Source organism: Molossus molossus, unplaced genomic scaffold, assembly GCF_014108415.1.
Source record: "Molossus molossus isolate mMolMol1 unplaced genomic scaffold, mMolMol1.p scaffold_m16_p_3, whole genome shotgun sequence".
NCBI lineage: Eukaryota > Metazoa > Chordata > Mammalia > Chiroptera > Molossidae > Molossus > Molossus molossus.
The window spans coordinates 12835803-12858425 of record NW_023425366.1 but is presented as its reverse complement, the minus strand read 5'-3'; the positions used below and the strand labels follow the sequence as shown (position 1 = coordinate 12858425).

The 22623-nt window shown below is 43.8% G+C and overlaps 1 protein-coding gene across 1 annotated transcript in view; it reads left to right on the top strand.

Moving 5' to 3' along the window:
• SLC1A3 (solute carrier family 1 member 3) overlaps positions 1-22623 on the top strand; it is an 87928-nt gene that overhangs the window by 13022 nt on the left and 52283 nt on the right. The window contains exon 3 of the mRNA XM_036280547.1: positions 7641-7778. Coding sequence (XP_036136440.1) covers positions 7641-7778 — 138 coding nt within the window. The remainder of the gene's footprint in view (positions 1-7640; positions 7779-22623) is intronic.

Sequence of the window (22623 nt, the reverse complement as noted above, 5' to 3'; positions counted from 1 at the left end):
TTGTGGAGCTTATATTTTAGCAAGGAGAGACGATTATAAATAATAAGCATGATAAATTAGAAAAGCATATTGGATTTTGGAAGGTGATAAGAACTACTGAAAGAACTAAAGCTAGATGAGGGAGAAGACAGTTTGGGGTAGGCATTATGAAGAAAGACTACATTTGAACTAAATCGTAAAGGAAGTAAACCGTGTAACTCTCTGGGAAGTGTGTTCTAGGCAGAAAGAAGAACCAGTACAAGGACCATACGTGAGATCATGTCAACAAGGAGGCAGATGTTGAAGCAGAGGTGGGGGGTGGAGAAGGGGTGAGGCCTGAGTACCGCGGAGCTGGGGAAGCAGGCCAGGTACAGACATGGCATGGCCTGCGGCCTTCACTCCCGTGGGATGGGCAGCCAGTGGAGGAAGCCGGGAGGAGAGACGTTCTGACCTAGGTTCTGAAAGGGAACCTCTGGGTTTTATCCTGGGAATAGACTTGGGGCCCAAAGTGGAAACAGAGAAGCCAGTTAGAAGGCTACTGCAGTATTCCAGGCAAAAAAAAAAGAGGGTTCTTTGGAGCCTTCTTTGTTTATAAATCAGGGGCAGTGGTGAACTGAGGCATACAGAAGGTCACACAGAGAGGTAAAGGCAGGACCAGGACTAGAATCCCAGCATCACTCATTCACCAAACATCCAGAGGACACCTTCTCTATGAAGGTGTTCTACACCTTTCTCAGGACTTCTACACCACAGGAGAAGCAGCATGATGAGGAGGCTTAGAGACTTTGCAGGTTACACAGACCCCTAACCACTCTGTGCCACTCACTTGTGAGTGTAGGTGGGACCTGTGGCCTTGTTTCTAACCAATAGAATATGGCAAAGGAGAAGGGTGTCACTTCAACAATGTTGCTACATCATGCAGCACATCTAATACATTACAGCTCCTGACAGTTGTTACCTTGAGACAAAGTACTGCTAGGTTTGTTTTGTTACAAAAACGAAAAAAATTTTCTTTGCTGAGAAATGGTGATATTTTGTCATATAAAACCAGTGATCCACCAGCAACAAAAATATTTGGTACTGTCATTTCCTTGACCATCGTGCATACTAGTGGACAGCATGGTCCTCTTTCTGACTCAAGATTGATAAGCCACGGTTTTTCTGAGTCTGAATTGAATGCCGTGGACTGGGTGGGCAGTGTGAGGCTGGCAGAGCTGGTGGGCCCGTCTCCGGTGGGCACTGGGTGGTTCTCTCATGGCCGGCCTCCGAACGTGAGCCTTTCAAGATCAACGCCACAACTACTTTTAGATTCTCTTCTGGCATCTGAGCAATGTGGGGACATCATCTCTTTTCCTGGAGAATTTTGCATTCTGAGTAATAATTCTAGAAGGCATCAGCCTGCCAATCTGTTCATGACACAGTTTGGAGATGAGGTGGCATCTTTAGGAATGTTGCATTAGTAAATAGGTTATTTGGTCCAAATTTCACCTCAAAGTATGCCTCACCTTTTACTCTTAAAACTGGCTTTTTAATATTTTCAAAGTTGTGGGGTTTTTTTCCAGGTTCATAGTGGACCAAATTCTTAAAATAGGCCTTTAGCGTTTTAACTCGTGTGTTTGAATTTCAAAAACAAGCCCACTGTCTTCTCCCTGTGGCTCCCGTGTGCACATTGTGTCTTAGTTTAGAAAGCGAAGTGATATTTAATCTTCCAAAGAAGCGATTGTTGTACAGACTCCCAGGGGAAACAGTAAATCCCTGAAGGACTATCTTCTTGGGCTTTCCACAGAAGGGGAGAAAAAGTATTTAAATTAAAATACGTCTTTTTTAAAGCATTCCACCAGCAGAGTTAATTTTGATCACCTTAAGCATCCCAGTTAAGATATGTCCTAGATTCTAGAAACCTTGCTAAAATAGGAAAACAGGAACGAGAGAAGGCTGTTGACTGAGACTGGGCAATCTGGATATTGCTCATAATATCTATGTATTGCATAATGTCACCAAGAGGGAAACTTAGCAAAGTTTGCTTCAGCTCTCACAAAATCCTGTTGGGAAGTCATTCTGCTAATTATTGTTATTTTTGTCGAGTCATCGATAATAAAGCATCTGTTCTTTTGCACTAAAGATCTGGTGGCCACAGAGGTTTCTATTAGCTCTGGGAACATCAATCAATGTGCTTCACATAAGTGCCCACTAATGGGGCCCAGCTCCGCAGGGGCCGTGAGCTGCTCTTCTGAAGGGCAGCAGCGCCCCCTCCCCCGCCCGCCACCTCCAGTTGACCAGCAGGGCAGGGCCGAGGGGCTCTGGGAAGCCTGCGCATCAGGCTGTGAGAACGTCGTGTTTCAGGGCAAGTTTTTTCATAGTTGGGGCGGAACGTAATCAGAAACTTGAAGTGTTTGCCCAAAAAGCAGCCCTCGCATTCAGAGCGTTTCCCCCGGACGTGATGCTCAAGGCCCCTGACCTGGTCACACTGACCACCGCGCTGCTGCCCCTGGGCGCGCAACGCTGGAGAAAAATGTCTTTTGTTTGTTCGTTCAACAAACGCATTGAAAAATGCTGGACGTTGACTTCACCAAGTAAAATTAACAAAACTTCTTCCCAGCGTAAGCTCTACGTTTAGTTAACCTGATTCAACATAGACAAGGCCAGGCATTATATTGTGTATTCGCTTGGGCTCTTTAAATGACGATGAGCAACCAGAGGCCCGAGTTCAGCATGTGAGTGGAGCCTGGGCCTGGAGCTGCCTGCAGGGGCGTGAACATGGCCTCGGGCACCCCCCCCCCCCCCCCCCCCCGGCCGTGGGGAAGCAGACTGAGCCCTCTCTGCAGAGAGCACAGCTCCCACCAGTACCATCTGTGTGGTTTCGGCAGTTTTCCTGGCCTCTCATTGACGCTGGCCCTTCCTCCGTGAGTGGTGGGCATCCCTAGCCCCGGCCCCAGTGTCTGTGAGGCAGTGTGCTGTGCGGACTTGGCGTCTTGCACGTGCTGAAGACTGGTAGCTGCTGACGTTGCCCACGGAGACCGAAGCATGTTTTTCTGTAATGTTCTTTCCACCTTTGCTGCTGATGGTTTCCAAGAGTTCAAATGTGTCTGTGGAGGGGAAAGGAGGGCTGTTTCAATTAATAAATTGTATCTACGTTTAGTTACATCGTCCCATAAAAAGAGATTTAGTGTAACTCTTTTCAACAGTGACCTGGTACAAATAACCATGAGGTCCTCATATGGGGGACCTGTGACGGGTTCCAAGATGTGCTGGGTGCCTCCAGGACCCCTCCAGCAGATCCAAGATTATTACTCAAATGCATCCCTAGTTTAGAGGTTAGAGATACCGAAGTCCCAGGAGCCAGGCTCATCTGAGACTGGTTCTCAGGACCCAGGCTGCCGCGGTGTGTTTGTGTTGGAGAGGCATGAAAGGGTAGCAGAGGCTTTGTTGACAGTCTCCCGCTTACTACTCTGTAACCTGGAGCAAGCTCACTAATTTCTGAGCATCCATGTATTCGTCTTGAAAACAGACATGATAATCTCTATTTCATAAAGTTGCCATGAGCATCATACCACCGTTAACACATAGTATGAGCTCAGTAAATTTTCCCCTTCCCCACCATGGTCCCAAGAGTAGACATGACTCACTTGGTAAACCCAGAGACAGTAAACAGACCAAAGCATAGTCAGGGTTCAAACTGATTTAAAGTATTAACAATATTTATTAGTCTAAACAACTCTTGTCTTCAAAGCATTGGACTTAAAACTATCCCTTATAAATAAGTGATGTCTTCTCGGTTGTTCCTACTATAAATAAGAGCTTTTAGAAAATGTGGTTTCCGCATTGGAGAATGTAAAGAAACAGACATTCTAGAGTCGTGGATGTCAGGGCTGTACTTCTAAGCAAGACCTGCTTGTTGACTGGAAGAAAACAGAAGAAATATATCACCACCTCTTAAGACTCTGGCTCCTTGACTGTCTTGCTGTTGTTCTGTTAGATGTTTATTTGGCAGATTGGGGAGTTAAGAGACTTTGTCATTCACATGTTGCCCAGAATCCATTCACTGAGCTTGCTTACTTTCCCCTCCTAACACCAAGATGAAACTTGGTTGTACTGAGTAAAGGTGGGGTTTGATGGGGGAAGAGCAGAGAAGGTGTGTGGAGCGTCCAAGGAGAGAAAGAGGCTGGATACATACAGCAGGTGCAGTTGTAGAGAGGGGAAGAGAGTCCGTGTTGGCAGAGATTAGACTTTGGGGGATGGGATCAAGTACCCTTAGTATTTAGAAAGAATTGTGTCTTTCTTCATCGACATTGACTTGACTCTTGATCCTAGAATCTGTATCATTTGTAGAGCAGCTATTCTATCCATTTGTTCTCAATTATAACTTAAATAGGTTTCTGGACTAGCCTGGATCCTACTCACCCTTGGAAATATTCTTGTATATGAGTAAATACATTTCTAGTAACAGCCAACTTAGAGATGACCTTGTAAAGCCAAACCTGGTGTTAAATTGTTACTTGAAGGATATTGAAAATTTCTAATAGCTTGATATATTCAAATTCCAAATGACCAAAACAAGTTTCCTGTGTTTACTGTGCATATTTTTCTGCTATAATCGAATGACAAAAGTTTAAAATCATTCACATAGAGGCCAGAAAACATAATTCCAGTGAAATTACATTTGACTAGAAGTAAAGTAAAATTTATAAATCTTTATTGATTTACTTACTTGTTATAAGATGAAGCACTTATCTCACTGTGACTTAGCCTTTATATGAACAAGCAGGAAAGAGCTATACATAACCAGAGCCTTATATAATTCCTATGTGCACTGAAACTCAGAATTCAATACCTTACCCCAAACCAAATTCAAAAAGATGAAAAGTTCAGTATTTTAAAACAAAGTAAACAGCCCAGCAGGTGTGGCTCAGTGGATTGAGCATCATCCCATGGACTGAGAGGTCCTGGTTTGATTCCCAGTCAGGGCACATGCCCGGGTTGCGGGCTCAATCCCCAGTGGGGAGCAAGCAGGAGGCAGGTGATCGATGTTTCTCTCTCACATCGATGTTCCTATCTTTCTCTCCCTTCCTTTCTCTCTAAAAAATCAATTAAAAAATATTTAAAATAAATAAATTAAAGTGAAAAATGCTGAGCAACCTAAGTGTTCAACAAGAAAGGAAGTATTAAGTCAAATTTATTATAATCATTGGATCTGATATCATGAGATAGAAGTGAAGTTTATCATGACCATATATAGGGAAGTATATTTTTCGTGACTTCCACATATTTAACTCTGCGTGGGAACATTCTGGAAAGAAACTCTCAGAAGTGCTAACGGTAGTTGTCTGTTCCCGACTTGGAGAGGCAGGAAGGATGTGAGACCTGAATCCAAACTGCCTGGGTTTAAATCCCAGCTCTGCCACTTTAGTAACTATTTGACTTTAATTTTTTTTTTTTTTTTTATCCTCACCCGAGGATATTTTTCCATTTTTTGTACAGATAGAGTGGGAGGGAGAGAGAGAGGAAGGGAGAGAGAGAGAGAGAAACATCGACGTGAAGGGACACATCGAGTGGCTGCCACCCGCACGACCAACCAGGGCCGGGGACAAACCGCAACCGAAGTACATGCCCTTAGCGGGAACCGAACCCGGGTCTCTCCGGACCGCAGGCCGACACTCTAACCGCTGAGCCAAACTGGCCAGGGCTTGACTTTAATTTTTTAATTTATTTATCTTTATTGTTGAAGGTATTACAGATGTTCTCCACTGTTCCCTAGCCCAGGCCTTCACCATACCATTGTCTGTGTCCACAGATTTTGCATATGTGCGTATAAATTCTGTTGTTATTCTCTGCACCCCACCCCACCCCCAATCTTCCCTCTGAGATCCGTCAGTCTGTGCCATACTACTTGACTTTGATATTGAGTAGCTATTGGAATTGGGCAAGTTTTAAGTTCACTTTGATTAGATTTCTCCATCAGTAAACTAGGATTAAACAGAACCTACATGCTGGGTTTTTTGTGAGGACTAAAGTTTCTAACCGAGGAAAGCATGGCCAACAATGCCCAGCCTGGACGAAGAGCTCGGCTAAGCATTAGCTATTTGCTATCTAAGTGGTAGGACCAATATGGGCAGACTTTTGCTGACAGTTCTCTACATGTTCCAAATCACCTTTTCTCTCTTGAACATATTTCTGTTACAGGAGAATGAACGCAATAAACGTTTTCCCGAAGACCCTGAAAACTGGGTCAGCCAGGTTTTCTAGTCACATAGATGCAGACTCCTAATTGGAATATTGCAGTATGTAAGCAAATAGATACTTCGTGGTTGCTGAGACCCGCGTTGAAATGGGAGTTGCAGTAACAATTAACTTTATGCCCCATTTCATAAGAAGTTAGGATGGTTCAGCTTCCTTAAAGGACTGCTTGCTTCTTTGGAAAAGCTTGTGTGTACCCAGCGTTCTCTCCCATCCCCTAACCAGTAACGTCTACTACTTCTCTATAACATACGTTTAGTAATAGCTGGGCAAAAAAAAAAAAAATTGAAAATATCTACACTAATGAAATAACTAAATTTTCCTGGGAAAGGAAAGTAAATTAGGGAAAGGGGAGAAGTAGTAAATTTATTCACTACCTTTGTTAATTTCCAAATATTTTAAAAGGTAACCTGTTCGATTTGATTTACCTATAGAGTTATTATTTTAAAAATCTATTGTAAAGTTTCAGGAGCAGAAGGAAAATTAAAGAGAAAATCACTTTCTCTTTCCCCTGATTTCTCCTAAGTTTCAGGGAAAATTTTGGGGGAAAAGTCTCTGTGATCATTTCATAGTCTTCTCTTGCCAACAACTAACAGATCTGTACAATACAGTCGCCAAGGCAACGCCAAGACCATGTAGACAGAAAGAAAGCGTGATGTGCAGGCAGGGAAATGATGAAAATGGATTAGCAATGTGAACAAGGGGAGGGGTTCTTTTGTGTTTTGGGGAAAAAATAAAATTATACCACCCTTTCTAAGTAGTTATGCTAGCCGTTCTAAGATGTGTTGTTACAAAGGAACTTCATCATAATAAGGCTTTTATTTTCTTATACTGCCTTGTTCAGGGGCACATCATTTGTCTCCCAGTTATACCCCTAGTCTCTGCAGCTCTGTCCTGAGCCATGTCAAAATTGATTCCATTGCATTTATTTATTTATTTCTAATTGATTTTTTTTTAAGAGAGAAAAGAAGGGAGAGAGAGATAGCAACATTGATGTGAGAAACATCAATCGGCCGCCTCCTGCATGCCCCCGAAATGGGGATCAAGCCTCAAACCTGGGCATGTGGCCTGACTGGGAATCGAACCGGGACCTCTCAGTCCATGGGATGACGCTCCACCCACTGAGCCACACCGGCCAGGCACTTCCAGTGCATTTAAGTTCAGACAAAGAAATTTTTCGTTTGCCGAAACCAGAAGTTTTTTTTCTATAAGTTCCACTTGAAGTCCTGGGTTCAAGCCACGCCCTTCAGACTGACTGAGAAGACAGGCACACCCTTTTCTCTCCAAACAGCACACATATTTGTTGCTTAAGTAAAGTACTCTTGTTAGACAGGAATGATCTCCAGGCAAATACTTATTCATTTTTCTAGGATTGTTACCTCAGTTTCAAAAAGACTCAGTTTTTCTTCTTTTATTCCCCCCCTCAGGTACAATCCTTGGATTTGGACTCCGATCTTACAAAATGAGCTACCGGGAAGTCAAGTACTTCTCCTTTCCTGGGGAGCTTCTGATGAGGATGTTACAGATGTTGGTGTTGCCACTGATCATCTCCAGTCTGGTCACAGGTACCATAGGCAGTGCTGTTAAATGTGCGCTCAAAGATTGCTTCGAAGGACACGTTCTTTAGGTTTCTGTGGGATGCATGCTCTGTTCTAGAGAAAAGAAAAGAAAAAGCCCCTTCAGAAGGATGGAAAGGCGGCTTTAGTAATGCATGAATGATAATAACGTGTACTTTACCAATCACAAGAGGAAACAGATTTAAGCAAGCACGCAATCTGGTCTGCCTCGCGGCTGCGGAGGCGCCTTGCTAAACAAACACTACACAGCCAGCCTCCCTGACCACAGCGATCTCATTGACAAGCGCGTACAACAGGTCTGTTTTCTCACCCTCTCATCCCACCCAGATAACATCTGGTTGGACAGCCTCTTAGCTATTGATGCCAGAATGCTTGTTCTCAGGACCACCAGGACTTGAGCGGGAGCCTTCTTGGAAGCCTCATCCAGAGGTAATGCTCACGGCACACTTACCAGCTGTGCTGCCATCAACACTCTTTTCCTGGTGAACCCGCATGATTTCATTGCCTTCTCCAGTTGCCCCACCCCGGCCCCTCCCCCCACCCCCGTCACCTGTTACGCTCTTGGGAGAAGGGGGAAGGGGTGGGAGATGTCCTCATCCTGATATTTTGTCAGTTGACACTTGGGTTTCCAATGAGTGCAGACTTTGCAGGATAGGATTCTACTTCCTATGACCGTGAGATAATGATGTACTCTTGCATGGGAAATGGTTACTCATTTGTGTATGTGATTGGTGGACGCAAACAGAGCCAAGAAGTTGCAGGAAAATGCTACTACATTCCTTTCTGCCCACTCTTCTCTTTCCCCATAGCACATCTCTGACTTAGAGGAGGAATGTCCATAGACACTGCCCAACACGATGGTTTCTGGGTCTATAGCTACGACCCAGAACTCAGGTATTACTGACCCTGTTCTCTTCTACCCTTGGCTCACTGTGCCCCCTTAGGCAAGTCACTCCACCTATGTGAGCTGGCTCTGCACATCCATTCCCCTCCCAGGGAGTTCTCAAGGACATTTACAATCTCCTTTCAAGATCTCTGGGTAATAAGAGCTTCACAGTGCAACTCACAAGTCATGAAGCAAAGTTCTAACTACTGCATACCTTAGAGAGCTGGCCATACTTGAACAGAAACTATGTCAGATTTTTCCTCAGTGCCTGGCAGGTGGCAGGTGGCTGCTGGCTTCCACTTGCCTGAGTCTTTAAGCAAGTGACTGCACATACAGGAGCCCCCATTGGAGGAGGGATCGCCCATAAAACAGTCATGCAGATGAGGTGGCTTGGGGCACTTGTGTTTGAAGCTGGCCTGGCCCACCGCTGACCAGGGGTAATCACTGCAGCCTCAGTTCTTACCACAGAGGCTAGAGTAATGCTAACGTGAGGGCACAGTGTCATGTTATTATCCACATGCTGCTGTTTTTCTGGGAAACAAGGTCTTTGCAATAAGCACTTAGAGGACAGAACTCACACATGTCATTTTATTTTGTGGAGCTGGAAGTCCCTCCTCACCATGCTGCTGGTGTCTGCATCAAGGACCTGCAGTTTTCCTGGGTGCAGACCGGGGGTCCTGCATCCTTTATCCTGTCTCTTCACGGGAGACCAGTGTTTCCAGGTTTCGGCTTCTGGGGATTGTGCTGAAAACCCCACTGTGTCACCCTTTGTAAGGGGAAAGCCCTCATTAGGTATCAGTTGAGAAAATATTACTTCCCTTTGGATTACTTCCCTTTAGGATTATTATCCCAATCCTAGCTGATGGATACCTTGAAGTGGAATTTTCCGGTATTTTCTGATACTTAATACATCGACTTTACCGAAGGAATAAGAGCATACTGAGTAATTTGAAGGAGAAATTACTCTAACACAATCCCTTTCGCATGGTTAAAAGGAAATGCGTGGGTAACCTCAGCAAGATCATCAACATTTATGATGTTGTTAAAGAGAAAGAAATTATAAGCTGCGAACAACCGATATAAAATGGACTTTTAAAATGTAACCTAATCACAAGTTGGGAATGCTGTCACTTGGGACCATTAAAAAAGCAGTATAACCCTGCCAGTGTGGCTCAGTGGTTGAGCATTGACCCATGCACCAAGAGGTCACCAGTCCGATTCCCGGTCAGGGCACATGCCCAGGTTGTGGGCCAAATCCCCAGTTGGGGGCATGCAGGAGGCGGCCAGTATATGTTCTCTCTCATCAATGTTTCTATCTCTCTCTCTCCCTCTCCCTTCCTCTTTCTCTAAAATCAATAAGGAAAAAAGAAAGGAGTATCCGCTCTTTTCCAGGATGGTGTTAAGACAAGGGGCATAGTTATTTAGTTTGCCGAAAATCTTTCTAAAGAGTAATTTCCAAGCTACACAGTAATTTAGATACTTATAAATAATTGGAATGCATGAATGATTCGATGAGAATTTCCTTCAAAGTTTTAAGTACAGTGATTCTACACCAAAGTGGGGTATGAGCCAGTGAGAAGGAGAGGGAGGGGTACTTCTGCACATTGCACGCACCCCTGGAGGGAGGGGTACTTCTGCACACTGCCTGAGGAGGAACGAAGTCAGGGGCCACTCTTAGACTGGAAAAGCAAACTCAAATGCCTCCAGTGGCCAAGCAGGTGGCCTCTATATCTGAAACTGCCATTTCTGCCTGCTGTTTGTTTTCCTACTTTGCTAGAGTCATGGATGCAGAGAAATACTTCTGTTTGACAGAAGTAACATGGACAAGTGTGGTGATAAGTGGAAAGTGACCCGGCTTGCAGAGCAGTGTAGACAAAGGGGGGTGAGGAGACTATTGTGACCTAAAAATGATCAGTTCCAGCCTATTGTTTCCATCTGTCAACAAGGGCCGAATCTTCTAACTTTTCAAAAGAATCCAGAAATCCTCAACGTTTTAAGAACCTCTAGAGTTGTATATGTTGATGCTATCAACAGAACCAAACGCGGCAGGCCAAGCAGATTACATCTGCCGACCCGGTACAACCCTCAGGCCGCCAGTATCAGCATCGGGGTTGAGTGTCCATGATATAAATTATAAGCGATGGCACTGATAGACCTGTGCATCCATCGGACTCGCGCTTTATTCCACTGTTGACGGTTCCATGCCGAAGCCTAACGCAGCGTGAAATCGGCTCCTGAACCCCACATGCATTGCCCACGAAACAAACAGCATTGGAAAACACCTCGTCCCCATCCCCTGGCCTTCACCACGTTATGTCGTAGCTGTTCTGAACTCCTCAGCACCCAACAGGAACACCGGAATAAGAACTCAGAGGTCCTGCTTTCACAGAAAGAATCTCCCAGTAGGAAAGGGCTTGACAGGCATAGTGCTCTTAAGTTCAAAAGTCCCAGGGTGCAGACAGAAATTGAAATGCATGAAACCCTCTATTGCATGTCTTGGATTAGGCGTTTTGTTTGGGAAGAGTCTGTACATTTAATTGTACTAAGGTCACATTTACACTCTGAGAAAACGGACTTGGGTTTTTGTACATGAAACACCGTGTTTGAGCTCTGGCTCTAAGCCTCTGCAAGCTGTGCTCTCTGTTCCCTGAACTTGAAATTCTACTCCTTCCCAACTTCATTGGTCATTGGTGTGTATTAGCATTCCAGAAGCTGCTAGGTTTGTACTCAAGTACCTTTTTTTTTTTTTTTTTGGAACAAGAATAGTATGTCTGTGCCAAAACACCACACAATAAAATAAGAGTTTGGCATCAATTTCTATTGATTTGGTCAGGATAGATAGCCAAACTAGATATTTCATGCCAGAAATATGAGTTGGCTTAGCTGGCTTCGTCTGATTAAAGTCGCTAGATGATAATGAAATTCCATTTCCGGTTGTGCTGTGTAAACGTAACGATCACCTCCTCTTTACTTCTGAGTCCTTTCAGAAAACGAATGCTTTCTCTTCCCTCATCCTCAGGGCGCATCCCTCCTCAGCCCCTTGCCTAAAGGAAATCTTTTGTGCCTCTAGTTTTCTGAAATGGGGGGATCATCACTTTAGACAAGTGATCACTGTGGAGTTGGGCGAATTGTAAGGTTGGTAGGGGGTTGTCCACAGCAACAGTACATGTAGCAGCAATGTCTGGGCTTGTGGTAAGGCACACTGGAGGCAGGGTTATCAAACATGAAGTGTATCTTTTAACCTTCACTTATCTATTAGCAGCTATTTTTTGAGCTCTTGATATATAAGAACTGAGCCAGGCACAGAGGATACATGAATACAGTGGTCTAGTCCCCTAGAAGATGTATTTTGGGTGGAGCGGGGGATGTTTCCCTGCATTGCCTTAAATCATACAATATATGTAAATTCCAATTTCAACTCTAAGGGAAGGAGTAGGGCTGGTTCTCTGTACTCCCAGCAAGAAGGAGACAAGTTGATTGATTTTTAAGAAATTGATCCCAACTGATTTTTCAAGTCATGGCATCTCCATCATTCACTGAAAATGTTCCTCAAGTCAACATGCTTCTCTTCTAATGCCTCAAGTCATCAGGGAAGAGGGAGTCCAGGTGATGCTATTGGCTGCCAAAGACTCTGGGAGCCTGAGACCTGGGAGCGAAATTGCAAATGTTTGGTGGAGTTAAATACATGTGGGCACCAAAATAAGACTTTGTTTTACCTGTCATCCAGAGGATAGACAGAGAATTGAGAAGAACGACTTTCTCACTATATGATTTAAAATTAGCCCAGTCGGTATGGCCCAGTGGATTGAGCGATGATGTCTCATGAACTAAGAGGTCCCGGTTTGGTTTCCGGTCGGAGCACATTCCTGGGTTTTGGGATTGATCCCCAGTAGGGGGTGTGCAGGAGGCAGCTGATCGATGTTTCTCTCTCACATCGATTTTTTTCTCTCTCTCTCCCTTTCTCTCTAAAAAAAAAAAAAAAAAATCAATAAAATTAAGGAGGGGGTTCTGCACCACCAGAATAAATAAATACTGTTGTATTTATTCCATTTTGGGAAATTGATCTAGTCCAATCATCCCTTCCAAGTCATTGTCCAGCTTCTGCCTAAACATTTCCAAGGACAAGAGCTCTTTGGAACCCACTGGTCCTTAGAAAACCATAACAGTTCTTTTTTGCATCCAAAATGAAACAAATTAAAAAAAAAAAATCAAACCAAATCAAACATCCACCTGCCTGTATCCCTCCTCTATATGACAAGCTCCAAGGTGTGTCACATGTGCCTCAAGCAGCTCCTTCCAAATCTGTCACCTGGGACTTGGCTGTAATTGAAGCCAACAAGCAGCAATCGCTGGCAAATACCTGAGAAAATAAAAGTAGAGACAATAATAAAAAATAAAAGTAGCGACAATCAATGTACCTCAAAGTATGGCCCTTGGCTTCCAAAATATGACAGTTGCAATACAAGTGTCATTTTTGTCATTTCATTTAACACAAGAGGGCAAAAAAAGGAGCTGGGCAATTCTTAATTCAGCACATGAAGAGGGTTTGTTGAGGATTTGCCAAAACTTAAGAAAAATGTAATATTTTAAACTATTCACCGCCGTGGTTCTGGTGTACGGCAGAGGCCTATTTGAAATATTCGAGGCATTTATGTACAAGAAACGAGACTGTAGAGTTATCCTTCCCCCACACGTATATTGATTGAAGAAAACAAGAAGTGTCTCTTTGGAGTGGGGAGGAGGTGAGCTTCCCTTTCATCCTCTGCAAAATGAAGGTGGAAACAACCTGTGTCGCGGGGCTCGGGGGAGCACTCACACCTGGCACAGGTGTGGCAGCTCAGTTAGTGGCAGCTATTGGCAGTAATAGTAGCTGCAGTAAGGGCTGTCCTGTGGTCCACATCGTAGCCGTGAAAATTCTAGAGCAAGAGGAGAGAGCTCGGTTGAGGAGCGTGTAACTAAGCCTCCAGATTCCATGCGTCCCATTTGTCTGTGATCCTTGCAGCGATCACTGTCCTATTAAGCAGAGATTGAAGAAACCATGAAGCTCATGGAGTAACAACATGGGAGCCAGAGAATTCCGTCCTCACCACTGGAGGGGCTGGTTTCTGCCCTGCAGCATGGCATGTGATTACCTTCTCACAGCTGCATAATTCTAAAAGCTATCGCCGGTGATACATCTCCCCAGTCTCTCCTGAGACGCCCCAGCCCCAGCGTGCGGCACCCTGGGGTCCACGCGCAGCAAATTCTGCGTGCCGCTGACCTACTGCAGCAGAGCCTTCCCAGCTAGCACAAGCTTCAGACAAGCCGAGTCTGTCTCGACACGTCAGCACCCATCGTGGGGGCCTGGAAACAAGCCAGGAAGGCGCTCTAGCCAACAGGCTGGTCCTGCTTTATTTTCTCCCCAAGGCCATTCAAAACACAGGAGGGAAGCCAAGCCATGTCCATCCCGAGAGGGAGGTTGTGGGATAAAAGTGGGCAGACACATCTGAGGGGTAAAGAGATCACCTGGCTTTTTCACATCATATAGAAAGTAAATCTGGGTGGTAAAATGCCTTCTTTTTTTTTTTTTTAGTGGATTTGGACTTTGGAAAGGTGTAGACAAAGCCATCTAATTCTAGTTGTCCCAGAAAGTGTCATCCTTTCCTTCGCATACAGTCTCATTCGAGAAGCCTCTGTTGATGTTTTCATGAACCAGCCGCTTTCCTAGGACTTGGGTACCAAATCGAAAAAGACAAGGTCCCTGACCTCAGGGAGTTCAGAGGCTGGTTAGGGGTGGACTTGTGATTGAAATAGTACAGGGTGACGGGGCCCGGGCAGGACGGCCGGGAAGGCAACACGGAGGGAAGGGGCGACGCCACCTTCTGACGCTCCGGCTGTCCGGCTCCCTGGTCAGGAGTCACTATTGGCAGAGAAGGTTTTGTGTGTTCGGTTGGTTCTGGTTTTGGTTCTATGGTCCTGCCTTGTTTTCTTATACCCTACTCTTTCACCACTAAACTAGGGTGGGACCCTGAGAGGTTCCCAGCAAAAGTCACCTCAGGGAATGTTTCAACCCCAGAAACACCCCTTTCAGACGGGAGCCACTCAGCTTTCAGGGGGCAAGCCCAGAGGGGCGGGGCTGTGTGAGCCGGAAGGCAGGTGGGAGTGAACTGGAGCCTGGCACCCAGAGTGGGATCCCCTCTCCAGCACGCCTAGAAGGTGGCCATCGCTGCCACCCGAACGTTCCTTTCTCTGACGGTCCGAACTATCGAGCTGAAGCCTGCGTCCTGTCTGGCCCACCTGTGGTCCCAGTCGCCCTGTGGAGCTAGGCCGTGATGGTTCTTGTCACGGTGTCAGGAGTGCACCTGAGCAAGCCTAAGTGTCTCAGTTCTTCTAGGCCCTTCCCCACCCTCCCCTGCACCCCTTTGTTCCCAGAACGGAACCCAGTGCCCCAGATGTCCCGTAACTGGGTGGAACAATGACCTGGACCCCACCCTCTGTGTATACCAGCTGGGGCTGGGTCGGCAGGTGTATCAGCTGCATTGGCTCAGAGGAGCTCAACCTGTGGTCACCTGATGCTCAGAATTGAATGCGTATGGGGGAAAGAATTGTGGTAAAAATACAATTAGTCTTGATGTGAAAGATCGGAAGCCGCAGGCCGGAGGCTCTGTGTGAGACGAGACTCCAGAAAGCTCGGGCCTGTGGGGGTTGGGATTTCTTATCTGTGAATTTCAGCAGCTTCAAGTTTGCCTTTGGTTGTGATCTGTTCTGGTTTATAAGAAATTCCTTTTAAAAAACATTAAAAAGATCATTGTAAAGCTTCCTTTGAAATTAAATTATTCTCTAAGACAGATGAGATTTTACCAATTTGATAGTTTCCTTCAAACCGCTGTTGGAACTGCAAGCCTGCGGGAAGTGTGGGGAAGGGATGCTCTCCTCCTGTGGACACGTGGTTTCCGGGAGAGGCGCTGTCTGCTGAATTCCCACTAGAGATGTGTGCTCAAGGCTAGAGGTGGTGGTGGGGGCTGAGGGTGGGAGATGCTTCTGCATGAGCCACCAACCTGTGCACTTTAACTGCTGCGTTCACACGAGAGTGTCTACCCTCCGATTCAGGTTAGTTACACTACGTGGGACGTAGGCCCCGGGCTCCACCTCCCACCAGCTCCAGAACTGGTCTGAAATGAGGCCTGGGGATTGATGTTCTTTATAGTTCTACAGATGACTTTACTGTGTGCCCGGGGCTGAGAACCATCACTACGGTTTTTCTAGAAGTGTTCTTTGGGATGTGAATACTTAGCTCAGGTCCTCGTTAGTTCAGATAGCCTCTCTTCCAAGAAGCCTTCCGGGCTTTCCCTTGGCCCTTCTAATACTTGCTTCCAAAGGAGTAGCTTCATTATTTATTCCATGTGGTTTTACTTCAAATCATTTCAATAAAATGAATGCTTACCATCTGTATAAGTAAAATAATACAGAAATACACAGAGCAAACCACAAAACTACACACACACACACACACATACACACACGTCTATTGGGTCAGATTTAAATGGCTTCTGCTAGAAGAAATGTTTATCCTGGAAATTATTGGGAATCTGCATTCCATTATAAAAGACTTCTGGAGGCAGACAAAGCTTTCTGTGACGATGTCATGGATTGCAGGTTTCCAGGGGACAGTGCCCTGTCTCCCCTGTGTTCCATGGGCAGTGGGCATTTCATGAGAAGCAGAAAGAAGGTTTTGGGGTGGTGGTTTACTCCGCTGGAGGAATGATCTGCCGGAATGATCCAGCCAACTTTGAGTCTGGGTAGATCTAGGTTCCCAAGTCTTATGTTTCTGCAAATTCATTTCTCCAGGCAAGATAAACTTCTTAGCTTCTTCGCGGAGAAGAGCTTGTCCATAATCTCAGGTCCCCAGGCCACAAGTGATTGCACTTGTTCTGCTAACCCATCGACACCTACACACCAGTGGGGCACTGTTCAAAGGTTCGTTTCCTGGACTTGCTCATATGGGAAAGAGGTTTTGCCACCTTTGTATTTATTTAATTTTTTAAACAAGTTCTTGAGTTTCCATTGGAGTTTTCTTTAGAGGGAAGAAACTTCCCCTGAATCACTAAGGGGGTCTCCTCTCACAGGGCATTGGATTGAGATTGGCCTGAGAGTACCTGAGCCCTGTGATTCTGGGGACAAGTGGAACAGTCAGAGGAGCTATTGGCTAATCTTTTCAGATGAGTTCTATAAGAAGCAGCTGGATGACTGAAGGCCTCCTAGGTCCAGTCTGTTAAAATTATATCCATATTACCAGGGCTTGTCGTTAATGTTGGGGGAGGGGAACCTATATAGAGAGAGATGTATATACACACACACACAGTCTTGTTTGATCTGTAATATCCCTGGGCCCCCTCCCCCACAAACCTTCCCTCCAACTACTGAACTATTTTGAAACAAATGCCAGCCATTTCATTACATTTCGAAAGCAAAGGAAACATAAGAGAAGTGAAATATTTTAAATAATTTTAACATACCTTATGTTTTTCTTTTTACTGTCCTAACACACACACACACACACACACACACACACACACACCAACAGCTGTCGGTCACCTGAAGAAAGTGTTGCCAACCAAATTCTTTGCTTTCTTTCCACTTATGGTGCAAACTTCTCTATTATATTTATATTGATTATGCTTAATTCTCTATTATGCTTTATATTAATTACCCAAACTCCTCTGCAGCCAGAGCATGGTGGGTCTTTCATAGGAAATCATGCAATAAAACGTTTATGCTATGAGACTTTGGGACACAGCTGTTCCCTACAGCACAATATGAGTATGTGTACAAGCATAGCTCCGTGTGTTTGTTCTTTTCTCCAAAGTCCTTCCAGCTCTTAAAGTATTGTAGTCTGACCATGCCTCTACCGTTGATAGTTCTTTTTTCATTTACAACTTTTCCAGAATTTGCTTCTGTACTTTATAAGTTTTCTCAAGTAGATTATTTGAGAAAATAATCTTTGAATGCATTGTCCTCAGAGGTGTTTGTGCTAAGAGCGTAAGTTTTATTATTTCAAAGCTGTCTTCCTGGAAGCATATTGCAAAGCTTTCCCAAATTGTAATATAGTGATATATACAAAAACTTCTTTGTATCAGCATACCTGACCTACACACACTAAGTATTTAAGAAAGAAATGGAAGCATTGCCCTGGCCGGTATGGCTCAGCGGTAAGAGCGTCACCTGTGGACCAAATTGTTCTGGGATTGAGTCCAGCTAAGGGCATGTACCTTGGTTGCAGTTCGTACCCCGCCATGGTTGGGGTCGTACGGGAGGCAACCAGTCGATGTGGCTCTATTACATCGATGTTTCTCTCTCTCTTCCAGCTCTATCTGAAGATAAATGTCAAAATATCCTCAGATGAGGATTTAAAAAAAAAAAAAAAGAAAAAAAAAAACGGAAGCATTTAGTAGCTTCTATACTGGAATCTTGGAATCTGACATGTCTGAGAGCACCCGCTGGTATGGACCCCAAAGACAGTCTTAGAGCTGGACATGAGTATAGTGGTTCTAAACGTACTTAGGAATAAAACTAAATCATAACACTCTTATAGGTACATCAGAAATGTTTGCATTTTGAAGCTATGACATAGGAACACATTTACTGTGAAAGCATGTGGCTCTTGTGCAGACTAAGAGCAGGCTAACTATGAGCACATTTCCATGAGTCATACATACTCTCTCATCTAAGCACGACTGACAATTTCAAATTTTCTAACATCATTTAGGTATAATAGTTCATAGATTTCAAGCCCTGATTCTGCTATCATTCAAGTGAGTAGACAACAAGAAAGTTTAAGAAAAATTTACAGTGAAAAAATCTTTAAACTGAGAGAATTCATTGGATTGACTTTAATCTATTCCTATCGTCCCTCTGAATTGAACACACAGTGTCGTTATTTGTTTTACCAGAAAACATTTGGGTTGAGCTTCTAGAACACAGATGTCCTATGGGAACATGGCCTGAAGTCACCATGTAATTTCCCATTAAATAAACATCTGAACACTAACTTAACAACTACCAAGTGAGGTCCAGTGCCTGGGAAGTGCTGAGTACATCACATAAGCAAGTTTTCCTTCTGCGAAAGACAAAGACACAGCAATGTGATCGGATTTTCAACAGCTAGAGACATACTTATTACCAAATTTTTCCATTCACTACTAAACTCCTTTTGTTCCTTAGAATGATAGAAACCTATTTCACAATAGAAAAAAAAAAAAGTTCTTTTATTTATATCAAGCCTCTCAAGTTATTTCTTCACATCGTTTTTCAGGATTGTGCTTATTTTTTGACAGCTTTAAAAAAACTGAGACATAATTCCCATGCATACAAAGTATCTACATTAAGTGTATAATTCAATGGCTTTTAGTAAATTCAAAGTTGTGCATTCATCACCACAATCAATTTCAGGATGTTTTTATTACCCTAAAAAGAAACCCTAAGGGTAAGAGATCTCTTCCTTACAACTGCATAGTGTTCCATTGTGTACATGTGCCACAGCTGTTTTATCCACTTGTCTGCTGATGGACACTTGGGCTGTTTCCAGAGCTTAACAATTGTAAATAGTGCTGCTATGAACATAGGGGCACATATATTCTTTCTGATTGGTGTTTCAGGCTTCTTAGGATATGTTCCTAGAAGTGGGATCACTGGGTCAAACTCCATATTGTTTTCCATAGTGGCTGCACCAGTCTGCATTCCCACCAGCAGTGTGCCAGGGTCCCCTTTTCTCCACATTCTGGCCAGCGCTTGTTGTTTGATGATTTGCTGTTTGATTCTGGCTTACACTTTTTTTTTTTTTTTTATCCTCACCCGAGGATATTTTTCCATTTTTTGTACAGATAGAGTGGGAGGGAGAGAGAGGAAGGGAGAGACAGACAGAAACATCGACGTGAAGGGACACATCGAGTGGCTGCCACCCGCACGACCAACCAGGGCCGGGGACAAACTGCAACCGAAGTACGTGCCCTTAGCGGGAACCGAACCCGGGTCTCTCCAGACCGCAGGCCGACGCTCTAACCGCTGAGCCAAACTGGCCAGGGCCTGGCTTACACTTTGATACGACATGGAAGGACCTGGAGAGTATTATGCTAAGTGAAATAAGCCAATCAGAGAAAGACAAGTATCACATGATCTCACTTATTTGTAGAATATAATGAACAAAACAAACTGACAAACAAAATAGATCCAGAGACATGGGAGCAGAAAACAGACTGACAAACCCCAGAGGGAAGGTGAGTAACGGGGCAGGAAGAGATAAACCAAAGAACTTACATGCATGTATGCATAACCATTGGTCACAGACAGAAGTGTGGTGAAGGCAGGGGGATCCGGAGAAGGGTATCAGGCTTGGGGGAGGGGAGATCTGTAATCCTTACAGCAATAAAGATAATAATAGTAATACAAAGAAACCCCAAACATCTTAGCTATCAACCCCTAAGAACTCTATTCCCCCAGCACTAGGCAAACACCAATCTATTTTCTGTCTCTTTAGGTCTGACTATTCAGGACACTTCATGTAAATAGAATCATACAATATATGGTTCTTTGTGATGGCTTCTTTCACTTTGCATAATGTTTTCAAGGATCATCCATGTTGTCAAAAGTATTAGTATTTCATTTCTTTTTATGGTCAATTGTATTCCATTGTATAGACATACCACAGTTTATTTATCTATCCATCAGTTGGTGGACATTTGGGTTGTTCACTGCTTTTTTTTTTTTCTTTTGGCTATTATGAATAATGCTGCTATGAACATTCATGGACATACGTTTTTATTTCTCTTGGGTATGTACTTTGGAGTGGAATTGCTGCATCCTATAGTAACCCTGCTTAACCTTTGAAGAACTTTGTTTCCCAAAGTGGCTGCAATATTTATATTCCCTCTAGCAGTGGGTGAAGGTTCTAATTTCTGCACATTCTCACCACACTTGTTTTTAATCTTTTTGGTTATAGCCATCCTAGTGGCTATGAAGTGGTATCTCATTGTGGTTTTAATTTTGCATTTCCCTGACAGTTAAAGATGCTGAGCATCTTTTCATGTGCTTATTGACCATTTGTATGTCTTCTTTGGAGAAACATCTGTTCATGTCCTTTGCTCATTTTTTTTAATTGGGTTGTCTTTTTATTATTGAGTGTTATGTATTAAAATTGAATTTCTTGAAAGCTCTGGACACTAGACTATTTACAGTGATGACTATAAATTCGTCATAAACCACAGTTACAGTCATTCTTGAGATTCTTCACTGTGATTAATTCCTACTATAAACAACACTGTGAAGTTCTTGTTACAAAGGATACAGCAAATGATAAAACAATGGTTAAAATGGCTTGTTCTATAATATTATTTTCTTTTGAAATAAAATTTTCCTCTTCCCCTCCAATAGGAAATAGTTGAATGACATTATCAAATACAGTGGCATTTTGTTTGCCCTAGGTGCAGGAGGACTCTTGCTTTTCCCTATAAAGATTTGTGTTTTAGCTAAATTTTTTTTTTTTATCCTCACCCGAGGACATTTTTCCTTTTTTTTTTTTTTGTTCAGATAGAGTGGGAGGGAGGGAGAGAGAGAGAGAGAGAGAAACATTGACATGAAAGGGACACATCGAGTGGCTGCCTCCCTCACCACCAACCAGGGCAGGGGACAAACTGCAACCGAGGTACGTGCCCTTAGCGGGAACCGAACCCGGGTCTCTCTGGACCGCAGGCCGACACTCTAACCGCTGAGCCAAACTGGCCAGGGCTTAGCTAAAATTTTTGAAGGCATAAGATATGTAGTCTGGGTATTAGAATTACACATTTTATGTTTCGAAGTGGTAGAATTCAAATAGTAAGTCTTTGGCTGTACTAAAATAATTGTTGTAATCCTTTAAAGTGTAGATATAAATGCATCAATTGTAACTTTTTGGAACATTAAAATACAATGTTCATTTCTTTAGGTATAGTGAATAAAAGTAAAGTTAAAAATAAGGCAAGTGACACAACAATGTGAATATACTTCACACTTCTGAACTGTATATTTTAAAATAATTAAGATGGCAAACTGTATGTTTTTTACCACAATTGTTTAAAATTTCATTAAGTTAGGTATAATATTTTAATGTCAATTCTTTTGAAAGGGACATTCTAAATGACTTTTCGCATATCAATCTAACCTTCACAGTTCAAGTTTTCACCCAAAGCTTTGGAAGGACTTCATACAGTGCTCGAGTCAGGTAGCTTTCTCCCTATTTTCCCCCTAATTTTACTTTTGGAAATGTGTGGTACAGATACTTGGGTTATCCAGAATGTTAGTTCTTGAGGACGGACGACAATCAGATAATCTGTCTAATGGAGACATTCTTAGCTGTCCCTGTGGTTGTCCTGAGGAGGTGAGTAGGGGTGGGTGGGGGGAGAGACAGGGTGAGGCAAGAGGACCTCTGGATTACATACTCAAGTTCCCGCCAAGGAATGTGGATGCGAAGACTGGAATGTGGATACAAATGTCCCTGCTATGAAGTAGATTTTATGAGCTGTTCAGTGGTCTGGTACATTTCAATTGATAAAAAGGTCCCGTTGCTGAAAGTTCTGTTCAGGTCTTTTACAATACTGCCGAATTACATATATTCACTACAAGTCTTTTTATTATGAGCTATAATTCCAGCTCAGTTATTTCCAATTCAGACAGACAGTAAATGTTCGCTTTCCTTCGGTGTCTGTACTTGGGTGATTGCCAGAAGAGCCCCTTCGGTTGTGTTCTTTAGGACACCCCCCCCCCCCCTTTCCTTTGTTTTTAGGGCGAGAGAGAGAGAAACATTGGTCAGTTGCTTTCCATACATGCCCCAACCAGGGACCCAACCGGCAACCCAGGCATGTGCCCTCACCGGGAATCGAACCAACAACCTTTCCGTGCACAGGACAATGTCGGCTCAACCAACTGAGCCACTCTGGT